This window comes from Cynoglossus semilaevis, chromosome Z (assembly GCF_000523025.1).
Source record: "Cynoglossus semilaevis isolate Cse_v1.0 chromosome Z, Cse_v1.0, whole genome shotgun sequence".
In the NCBI taxonomy this organism is placed as follows: Eukaryota; Metazoa; Chordata; class Actinopteri; order Pleuronectiformes; family Cynoglossidae; genus Cynoglossus; species Cynoglossus semilaevis.
In genome coordinates, this window is record NC_024328.1 from 10606142 (window position 1) to 10617938 (window position 11797).

Consider the following 11797-nt stretch of genomic DNA (forward strand, 5'->3'; position numbering starts at 1 on the left):
CAAAGTTGCTCTGGCACATCATCAAAAGGTCAATAGGCCACTGCCGGACACTGATGCAAAGCATTGGACAGATTATGTAAAATGGGTTTAATAGAGACCAGTGTCAGCCTTCCATTCACATTTCTACGCATTTTTCTGAAATATTCATATATAGCGTCTTCTCCTCGGAGAAAGCAGTGGGTCATCAACATGACGACCCATTCCCCTGCTTTTGAAAAACATTAAAAAAAAGAAACAATCATGTCTTTCTGTTTTGGTATAGCTGTGTCCTGGTGGTTGGACTTTTATAGGCAGTCAGTGTTCATGTGCACACATACAAAACTGTATATACGTATATGCAGATGTTAGTCAAAAATGTGTTTCTTGTGGTTAAAAAAAAACCTCTTTGCTAGATCTTCTGCAGAAAATTGATCAATAATTAAATCTGAAGATTTTTGTTTTAATTTTTTACAAGAAACAGGGCTGAATTACTTGGCAGTGAAAGGACAAACCCTTACTAGTGCCAGAAAATGTCACAAAAAGTGATTTAACTTCCAGTTCAAAGACCCACCAGCTTCATTCGTAGTAACCATAGACCATACGTAAGTAGCCACGAGTGACGCCCCAAAAGGACTGTGCGTGTTCCACTGGTTTTTACCACTGGGGTAAAGTAGGATTTTTACTGCTAACTTTATGGTCTTAATCAAAAGCATCAGGTGTTGTTCAAAAGATCCTGGATAAAAAGGAAATTATGTGGGTGATTTGTATATACACATATATACATACATATACACATACGTATATATGTACATACATACATATACAGATATACATATACAAACATATATACATATACATATATATATACATATACATATAGATATACATATACATGCACACATATATACACATATGTAGATAAACATATATCTATCTATATATATATATACAGATATATATGTGTATGTATGTGTATATCTACATATACATATACATAGTTTTGAAAGTGCTAATTAAGACCATAAATCGTCAGTCATTTTTGTTCTTGATATTAAAAATAAAATGAAATGAGAAGATGCCTATTTTCTCACTCATTTAAACAGTTTCCAAACCAGCGAGGCTACTTCTCGGCCCCCATGGTTTACATCGCTTTAACTCGGTGCTACAATAACTTGGTTTTTTTTGTTGTTGTTTTTTTTATTGTTTTTTTGCAACCGAGTTATTTGTGATCACAGGAATGAACAGAAAACTTGGTGTGTCGAAATGAGCGGCCTTTTCAGTAGAAATCCAAACAATCTAAGACATTTCCCGCTCAGATAGCGCGGTAAGAACAAGGCCACCGAGGGTTTTCTATGATTGACTGACTGACATGGTACCAAAGAAACATACATCTGACCGTCCCTTCTCCCCAGCTTCAAGTTCATAAACCCAGACCTCCCTCATTCGTTGAAGTACTGTTTCCCCCTGTAGTTTGGCTCACAGATAAGGGAGAGCAGAACAACCCCCTGGTCTCCTCCTCTTGAGGGTATGTCTGACCTCTAAACTGTCCTGAGGGGAAGAACCCCTCCTTGGGGTCACACTGCTCCCCTGTTCCCACCTCTGACTCCACCGTGACACCAATGGGCAGCAAACTGCCTTTGGTCTCTGCCCCCGTGCCCACTTCACAACCTGTGTCCTCAGGAATTATGGGTATTCTCTGGTTGAGTTCACAGCAGCCTTGTCCCGTGCAGGCCTCCGAGTCTGCGTGCGCGTACTGCACATTGACAGTGTAGTCCTCAGTGTAGCATCCCGCCGCGGCCCGGTGGACCTTCATTTCTTTGTAGAAGCAGCAAGGCAGTCCTTCGAAGGTCATCTGCTCTGACGAAGGGCACAAATGCTCAGGAGAAAAGTAGTTCTTTGAGGTGGCGCTCTGAAATTCCAGCCCCCTGTGACACCGCCCTGGGACCAGAGGTCCAGCTTGGTCCAAGTCCTGTCCCTTGCACTCTAGATTAGGTGGGAGCACTTCAAAGCAGCAGCTACACGCTGCCGCCCCAACCTCCCCCGAATCCTCCTGCGCCCCTTTCCCCCTCTCCGCCCCAATAGCTTCCGGAGCCCCCGCTGAGGTAGTGCTAATGTTGCTGTTCTCCCTGGGTTCCAGTGATGAGCGACTGCTGTAGGTGGGCTCCAAGCTGCAGTTGGAGAGATGGTCCCCAGAGTTATATCCCGAAGCTCCAGGAGGGAGCTGGAGGCAGTCGTGTCCGAAGGGACCGTGGGATAAGGACTCCTCGGCTGGAACTGTGGTGCAAGCTGCGGCTCCGGCTTCACCCGTAGACACCCTGCAGGGGCTTTTACTACGGTAGACGTAAGGATCATAGTCACTGCTCAGTGAGCTGCGAAACGTTGAGCAGCTGCCGTACACCCCCTGGTTACTGACCTCCGTACAGTCCAACATGGAGTCACTGGACGAACAGTGGCACTGGCCTGAGCTGCTGCTGCTGCTATCACTGCCAGGACAGTCAGCCAGGTAACCGCTGCACACTGAGCGATGGCCGTGGTAACAGCTCAGGCCAGACGTGCTGCCAGTGTCGCCTATCCTCGACGAAGAAGCGGAAGCCATGTGTACCACCGTGGGATAGAGCAGTCCTTGCTGAAAGGCTCTGCTGTGGTGGCCCTTGGAGGCTCCGCCCAGGTGCCCGGCCACCATGGGCCCTTGGCCGCTGTCAGGCTGTTGAGGGAACGTCAGCCCCTGAAAGTAGTAGTGCTGATACATAGTCTCGTACTGCGAGAAGCACGCCGCGCGGGAAAAGCTGCGACTGTGAAACTTGGGTCGCTTGAAAGCAGCGTGGTGCGGCTGGGCCGGGTACCCGGGTGGTCCACGGTGATCGAGTCCGCAGTGGTGAGGGTTTAGAGAGTGGTCCAGATGAAGTGGGGGGTGGTAGCTCCTCAGAAAGGCGGATGTGGACTGGGAAGGGAACAGAGCCTGAGGATCTGGGTGCTGGTCAACAGTCAGTACAGTGATGGCGTTGCCATGGGGGTCCATGCTGGTTCTGGTGGGATAGGCAGTCACCTGACCGGCTCGGTGCACCCTGCCGGGGTAATGGACTGGCAGCACCACCCTCTGTCTGTGGACTGGGTTACCAGGGTCCATGCACACAGCGCCTGGATTTCCCTTTTTTTGTTCTGTTGAATGACATGATTTTTTTTTTTTAAAGAAAAGTTTTTCATGCAAAAGAAGTGTTATTTTTTTCATCAGGAAAATACATTTTTATATCGATCGACTGACCAATAATGTTGTGTCTACAGTGAGGACAGGTGTGATGCTGGAGCAGCCAGGGGTCCACACACTTTTTATGAAATCTGTGAGCACAGGGGATGACTCTGAGCTCCTGTGAAGACAAAAAAGGGAAAGAAACGTATTGATACAAGATAACATGAAATAAAAAATGCATTTGTTCATACATGACACTAAACCTCAGTAAATATATAAAACATCTCTCTATTAGTTTGAGGGTGTTTTGCCTCAAAGTCGAGAGGATGGATCAGATTCCGTAATTTTGTACTGCTGTGTAAAGACGCGCGTGTTTAAATGTCCACAAGGTGGCAGCAACGCAACATTAAACCAGGAGTAGTAAATACAGGATGCTCCCAAGTCCAAATATGTTTTTGACTTTAGGGAACCAAACACACTAAAATATTTAAATACATTTCACACTGTGGTATAGAGCTTTAAACTTCAGTGTTCAGAGAACAAACAAAACCATTTCTGATAAAAGTTTTTTTTGTTTTTTGTTCCTCCAATAAGGACTCTTTCTCAGTGCCACCAACACTTAACTCTGTGACTCCAAGTGACTCATCTTTGGACTATTTTCCCCTCCGAGCCTTTGTTGCCCAGTTCTCAGCTCAAAAACTTGCTTTGATGCCATTCAGCCTTTTATATCGCCACTTCCTCTGTGCAATCCTGGCGCCTCACTTTGTTGGGTTTTCTCCTCCTTATCGAACAGACGCACAACCACAAAAACACACATCCACCAACTATGCCCCCCCCACCCCCCCCCCCCCACCCCTCGGGCACCATTGGTCTGTCCCTGCAGTGTCCCTGGCTGAGGATGAGCAACGTTGTTCCAGTAAACCCTCTGATGTCCAAGTGTGGGATACATATTTCAACCATGACTCCTTTAAATATTAAAGATGACATGCTGGGAAAACAGGAAGCATCGTGACCACCCGGTGCACTGTGGCTACTCTTATCACGGCAGGTGTCCTGAAAGACTCTTTTAAGACCAAGACATCTTAAAATGGGGCAGAAAAAAAAAAATTACAAAGAACCGCCGTCTCCGAGCACATCGGGGGGGAACTTCCATTCTATTGTTCATGACTCTGCATTATGTTTCATGTCTGCAAAGAGTGGGATGAAAAAAATAACAACGTTGCTACAGTTGGAGCTTTTTGATCTAAACTTTTGTCCATCAAAGAGCAGGGAAAGGGAAAGAGTTTTCAACCGCAGAGTAAATTCTCATCACTGTCGTCCTCCTGTTCATTGTGGCTATATTACGCCCGTGCAATTAGTGTAAACCAGGCGTGCGCAAACTTTTGGGCTCGCGGCCCACAATGTGTCCAAAAATTTGACCGGGGGGTGGGGGTGGGGAGGGGACAAGTCGGGAGCAGATAAATGGAGCGTTTGTATGAGAGAGTTTGTCAGAGAAATGACATGTAACAAAGGTTAAAATGCTAAAATGCTTTAAGCCATCTATTGGGGAAATGCAGACATTGCAGAGAAAATGCATGAGTATAATAAATAAAAATAAAAATAAATTTGTACTATATTGATCCCATATTTGGGAAATGTTTGTGTTAACAGCTGATATGCTGTTAACAGGCTGCCCCCAGCAGGCGCCAAGCATGTGTCTCTGTCTCTGGGAATCGAACCTAGGACTCTGTTTCCAAGGCATGCGTGCTAACATCTATAACTATGGAACCGACATGATTATTTTATTAAAATTATTTAATTTATGTTATTATAAATTAATAACATAAACCAGACAAGTTCGGCGGGCTGGATTAAAAACCAAATTGGTCGCATCTGGTCCCCCGGGCCGTAGTTTACACTGTAGTGTAAAACTCTGAGGGTAAAAAAGTGGGTCCAAAAGTTTCAAGATTTAATCATTTGTTTGTTTGATATTAATAATCAACAGGTGTTAAATGAATGTAAATGTGAATTTATAAAATAAGAACCTGGTATTTCTTACCTCTCCGTCCATGTACTTCTCCAGACAAATGGCGCAGTCAGAGGTGGAGCTGCTGCTCAGGGAATCAGAGGCTTCACAGCTGTTCTCCCGCTGACCCTTCGCTTTGGCCTTGAATTTACGAATCTCCATCTTACCCAGAGCCTGTACGGCCATTCTGTTCATGGAGTTCTGTGACGACGAGGCAGTGATCAACAAAAAGAAAAGAGACGGATCATTACCTTAAAAAAACATGGAAATATGCTACTATGCTATTTTGCTAGCATCTGTAATTTTGCAATTTTTTTACTTTAACATTCAAATCAGTTTGGTTCTATTTTTTTCCACCCTAAACTCTAAACTACTGTTTGGAATTTAATGAAATGACACACACATGTCAAAGAGTGTGGATGACCTACGGCAATCAGCGCCTTTATTTTGAAGGCACCGCTCACGTTCAAGGCTGTTATTTATACTCAATTATACCATCATGCTTGGCGACTGTTCCATCCACACAACATGATGATTGATTATAATAGTCCTTCAAAGTATGTGTGTGATCACAGCAAGACACACGTGAACTACGCGGATCCTGGTAATCATTATTTTCAACGGGTAATTGACTGCATTTAAAGCTGTCGTTTGCTGAACTTCAAATACATGATAATCACCTGATACCACTGACACCTGACACAGGGGTGATGAGTATTGTATAAACAGTTGACTGAACACACCTTTCTCCAAAGGGTCAAAGGTGCGACCCATTTGTATTATGGTGCCCTAATTAGCCGCCATTTTAAGTCATTTGCTGCTGTCACACACCCACACACGGAATACACACACGTGCATGTGGCGCTCCCACTGCACTGAACACCTATGGTTGCAGCTATAGGTGTTCAGTGCATTTCTGGCTCCTCATTAGTGCTAATTATTGTTTCAGAAACTTCATATTTGCTTCTATAGAAAGCTTTTGACAAGACTGGGGTGTGCAACCTATGGCTCCTGGGCCACACGTGGCCTTACCAGAGCTCCCTGCAGTAGAACAAATTACTGTAATACACCATGGCAGTATTACAAGTAAATAGTAGATAAGAAAAGAGATGTTTTACAAAAAAAAAAATTTCAAGTCATTTTTAACATCATTACATTTTCAACAGGCAGAGGCAAACTACGGCCCGGGGGCCGGATGTGGCCCGTTTGGCTTTGTAATTTGGCCCACCATAAGTGTCAAAATTATGATATTGATTTCTATCATTATACTTCTGCCTTTTCCCTGGAGTGCCTGCAATTTGGCAATTGATGGCGTAGAAAAGGCTAAAAGAATTTTAGCATTTTAGCATTTATGCATGACTTGACCCCCTGTCAAATTTTAGGATGCATCGTGGTCCCGCGGGTCAAAAAGTTTGCCCACGTCTGCACTAACACGTGCAGTGTAGTCATGTTGCCTGATAAACTAAGGCCCTGTTTACACAGCGACAATACTACAGTACAGACTACTACTACTACAGTAGCCTGCGGATACACATTATTGTAAAGTTCTGGTTCATGAGCAAATGTTAGGTTTTTAACCTGGACCATTCCTGGTTTTTATATACAATGGGCAGCAGTGATTGGACACTAACCTGGCTTCTCCTCTGCTTGAGTTTGATCTTGATGAGCAGAATGAGGCAAACCAGTGACACGACCACAAAGAAGGCCAGGAAGATCCCCATGTCAAAATATTCCGTGGGCTGCTGTGGGAAAAACACAGAGGAAAGAGCATCACAGATTTGTCAAACATCCTTGATACACAGCCGCGTCAACGGGTCGGCACAATGGTTTTTGTGGACTTGTGTTTTTCATTTACCTCAGTGTCTCAGGATATTTAATTATAATTTTGTTTTGCAAACCCTCAGCCCTTGGTGCTATTACGCATTTCCTCTGCCTTGTACAGATAAAAAGAAACATTTAAGTTGTCTATTTTTATCTTTATTTTTATTTCCTTCTCTTGTATAAATCATCAGTGCTACATACAGCACTGTGCAAAACTCTTGTTCTGTTGAAACTCTTATTAATGCTGAAAAAACTCAAAATTTTGCTAAAAATAGCAAATAGCATATATTTGGATTAAATGAGTTTAAGTAAAAGATTTTCTTAAAAACAACGCCTCTGTCATGCAGCATATCTATATGGTGTTTAGAATAGGGGGCGGGACTTTAATGAATCATAAAATGCATGTTCAAAAACCATATACTCAAATAATTAAACAAATAATTCTCAAGTCTGAATTTTCTGGAACAGCTGCACCATACACTCCAGCCCACTAGGTGGCGGTAATTAATTCAATTTTTTTTCTTTTTTCTTTTTCTTTAAATCCTTAACTGGTGCTCACGCCTCAGACTCCGTGAGGAAGAGTTTAGATAACTGTCATCTTCATCAGGCCTTCAATTTGGAAGTTATTTTTCCTCTTTAAGTGTTTCTGTCTCTTATCAAATATTCTGAACAAACAAACAGCTCTTTGAATGGCTGATATCAATCTCTCGCAGGGCTATAAAAAAAAAGAAAAGAGTCTTGAGCGAGAAGAAAGGAGAAGGCTCAGATTTCACAGCTGGAATTTTGGTTGGTCTTCGCTCGCTTCTAAGTCTTTTCAGGGCGAACACACGCAGCAGATTCATGTAAACTCATGTTCACGGCTCGGGCTCTTACCCTCGGAGGTCGGTGCTGTATGCGAGCTCGGGCAACTTTCTGCTTGTTGACGATGTTCATCAACTTCACGGCGTCGTTCCCCTTCACGTAAACCACCGGCCTCTTCAGAGGATCCTCGGCGACCTGGTTCAGCTGAAAAGAGTGGAGGAAATGAAATGGGCTGATTTAGTTGGTCTTGGTCTTTTTTCTTGATTATTAAGTAAAGTGAGTTAAATAAATTGTGAAATTAATCAGAAATTAATCTTCATTGCTCTAGCGCTAGTGGTTCTCTAACTTTTTCTACTCTGTACCAAAACATTGATCTCACTGAGTTCCACCATGATGACCAACATTAAAATATAGCATAGGCCTTCACTATTAGCGGGGGGCAAATGTAGCAACTTTTTTTCAATCTCTATTGCTCACAATTAATCATGATTAATTCAGATCATCAATGGTTTTGTTATTAATTTTAAAATAATAATCAACCTGTTTTCACAGAGGCAGTAGGACGACATTATTTGGGAGTGACTGCAATTAGTAACCCATTGTTTCCCAAAGATTGGGTGGCAACCCTCAGGTGGGTCACAAGAGTTGTTTTTTTTTTGGGTCGTCTTGCATCATGTTTCCCAGGAGTTTACGAATAATGTCTATTGACTTCGGTCGCGAAGGTTTGTGACTTTTAAAATATGCGTCAGCGGGAAAATTGTTAAGGAAACACTGTAGTAACCCATAAAATGAACACATATAATTTAAATATACGTCTTATAGACATTTCAAAGCTTGTCCATTACTGTGACCACTCTCAAATCTCTCAATGTTTATCAAGTTTAAATGTAAATTTCCCATTTACGGTTCTATGTGGAAGCAAAATCTGAAAAAACAAACAAACAAACAAAAACATTCAAGTGTACTTAATCATATATTCCATGGTTGATCAAAGAAGATGTCAAATGAAGAAACAATTACGTCTGGGATGTGATCCAGGACTGAGGATACTGACACTGTGGGAAAATACAGCCTTCGTCTTGGGTTGTGCTCTCGGAGTGTTTTCTTTCACTATTATTTTTATTAATGTACCAATAATTGGTTCTGTCGTGATTACACTCCCTATTAAAAGTATTAGACATGCTGTAAGTATCACACTCATTATTGTCATTAGAATAACCAGTCAGACCAAACTTTGAATCTGGCAGCTCCACTGCTGTCTCTACTGAATTTAGGGCAAAGAGTTGCTCATCTTAGCTCCAGTCAGGTCGAAGGTTTTTCCTTCCTTTTTTCCTTCGTACCATCACAATGCTATAGGAATATTTGGATGTGTTGCTGATCCATTTGCTAACTTTGATAAAGCCACAGTAGAGGGCAGTAATGCTACTCGTAAGTTTTAAATCTGTCCCCCCTAAAAGAAATAAGGGTTTGTTAGCATAATTAGCTTGGCCTAGCCCTGGGGAAGTCTCACTCTGAAATTCAAACTTACTATTCATCACTACTACTAGCACGAGGCTCTAACACCAGCTACCCTAGCATGGGCTAACACATTAGTGACATATTCGCTGTGTTCTAGCATGCAGCTAACATAGCACTAATATGCTACAGTTCATGCTAGTCCTCTGCTGACGTGCTGCTAACAAATTGGAATACTGCAATATTTCATTTATATCATGGATTATTTGTAAAAACAAAATACTGTATTTATTTAACTTGACAAATCCACTATTTGCTGCAATACTAGCCTAACATATTTAAGGTGTATTAAGGCGTTGCTAAATTTGTCATCAGACAGAAATGATCGGAACCTCTGAGCTAATGGCGGTCACCTGTCTGAATGAAGTATAATGTTGTCTTTTACCAACTGGATAAAAATGACCTACAGACCTGAGACATGGAAAGTGTGTTCACAGTCTGCCTGAGGAGGAAGGAGGAAATACTCAATGGATAGCATGTCCTGACAAGAGTGAGTTGACATATTCCTTTCCTCCTCCTCCTCTCTCCTCCTTCCCCTCTTCTCCCTTTCGTCTGTAATTTGAAAAGCCAGAGGGAAAATACCGAGGATATTCACGTTTCTGCCGCTGTCATGTTCCGCAGGAAAATATTGTATGTTCTGGTTTGAAAGTGTAGATATTGAAACTTTTGATTTCCCCCGTTTGATTCTGGTGAAACGACTACAGTGAGACTTAGACCTACTTTGAACAACACCATAAAGTTTTCATGTCCCAGGTGCATTTGGAATAATATTAGAAAAAAAAGAGGTCAAGAACATTGGCTCTATCCTAATTTTGGCTACCAGGACCTTGATTCTCCTGTAGCCCTCCCCCGCCTCCCTCCCCCTCTGTCCTGTTGGTCCTGCCTCTGCTGATCGGGCTGCTCTGACTGGAAATGCCTCTCGGGGGAATTTAACACAACCGCCCAGTGCTCCCTTTCATGTGGTTTGTGTGCAATCCCTTTTATCTCTCAGCTACGCGCTTTACGACCCAGCGGCAGAGAAGAAGAGGCGAGGAGGGAAGGGGGAGGAAAAAAACCCTTGCAAGTCTAGGCCTGGTGTGGTGAGAATGAATACCACAGGAGAATTCTTGCGACTAAGACGCTCAGAGGAGCAAATCGTGTATTATACCTCCAACCGGCAGAGACACAAGAGCCAGAAAGACTGGAAAAAGAAGGAATGTTGGTGTTTGGGTGTGTGTGACATTTTGTTCTTACTGTAGTCGCTGCGTGTGTGTGTGTGTGTGTACTCAACTCCCCTAAAAGTGCATGCAAAAACAGATCCATGATCTCAAGGGATGAGGTAATGTGTTCTACCTGTGCAATTATGAGCTCAACAGAGTTTGGTCATGGTCTAGTGAAAGCTGAACCTGGATATCCATTTTCAGTCTTCCCAGAGTGCACTGCACTCCTGCAAACAGACGAATGCCCTCAAAGGCCTGCAGTGGCTGAATGAGCCACTGATCCACATGCTTTGAACAGCACTAAAGATAGAAAGATCATTGTCTGTACAAACACTTGCAGTCAGTGCCATTCAGCAGGGCAGGGCGCGCTGCTCAGCTTATTTCAGGAGTGAAGAGCAATGCGTCTTTCGTGGACAGACCCAGACGGATTATTAATACCTGCCTTTTAATCGCAGCTGCAAATGTGAACGCGGGGGTGGAGAGGGGATTTTAGGTGTTTACAAACCTGGTCGATGGCATCTGGGTTCTCTGAGACGTCAAAGATGACAGCTGTGGCCCCTCGCTGCACGGCCCGCTTTGCCTGCGAAGAAAAAAACAAAAACAAAGCGTTCATTACACATATGGTATGTTTCTGTAAAAACAAACAAACAAACAAAAAACATGTTTTACTGTCATTTCAATGTAAAAACTAGTGCTTTCCAAACTTTTTTTTTACATTCAAATTTATTCCACTAGAGGGAGTTCTCTGCTCAAGTGTAACAGTGAAAAAGAGGACTCAGAAAGTGTTAGGATGCACACATGTTCTCTGCTCCCCTAATTCTTCATTATGTCACTCTCTGCAATTCTCAAAACACAATTGGCCAAATGTTCCTGTTTGGTTCTAAGCGTGTACATGTGATGGAAAAAAAAAAGCTCTTTTTCTCAACATGAAGTAGAGGAAATCATATCAAAGAAAGCTTCAAAATAAACAACCTCCCCCAAAAATACCCGGACTACAAAAACCCTTTATCTTCCCTTCTGCCGCCATATTCTCACACCCACTTAACTCACGGTGCCCTATTTAGAGAAAGTTTTAATGTCTGCACTACATGATCTAAAAGAGTGTGGCCTGGATCATATCCTGCTATTATCAAGTGCCCTTGGGTCCTGGCCAGCTCTTTTCATTACTGCCGGAGGAAAGAGGCGGACGAAGATCAAAGGTACAGTGTACAGTGGTGTAACTCTGCTGCTGACTGGCTGGAGAGTGTCACAACTCCAGACTCTGACTCCCTCTCTCTGTCTCTATATTAT

General features: G+C 43.0%; 1 protein-coding gene across 2 annotated transcripts in view; it reads right to left on the reverse strand.

The window, feature by feature from the left end:
* Nucleotides 1-851: 851 nt before the first annotated feature.
* The window catches only part of znrf3 (zinc and ring finger 3), a 62858-nt gene continuing 51912 nt past the window's right edge, over nucleotides 852-11797 (reverse strand). Inside the window, exons 3-8 of one of the 2 annotated variants that reach the window (XM_008336267.3) lie at nucleotides 11013-11087; nucleotides 7866-7997; nucleotides 6803-6910; nucleotides 5205-5372; nucleotides 3242-3344; nucleotides 852-3138 (exon numbers count right to left, since the gene is read on the reverse strand). In XM_008336267.3, coding sequence (XP_008334489.1) covers nucleotides 1400-3138; nucleotides 3242-3344; nucleotides 5205-5372; nucleotides 6803-6910; nucleotides 7866-7997; nucleotides 11013-11087 — 2325 coding nt within the window. In that variant the 3' untranslated portion in view covers nucleotides 852-1399. Of the gene's footprint in view, nucleotides 3139-3241; nucleotides 3345-5204; nucleotides 5373-6802; nucleotides 6914-7865; nucleotides 7998-11012; nucleotides 11088-11797 lie in introns of both variants that reach the window. The other variant, XM_008336266.3, reaches the window with a different exon arrangement.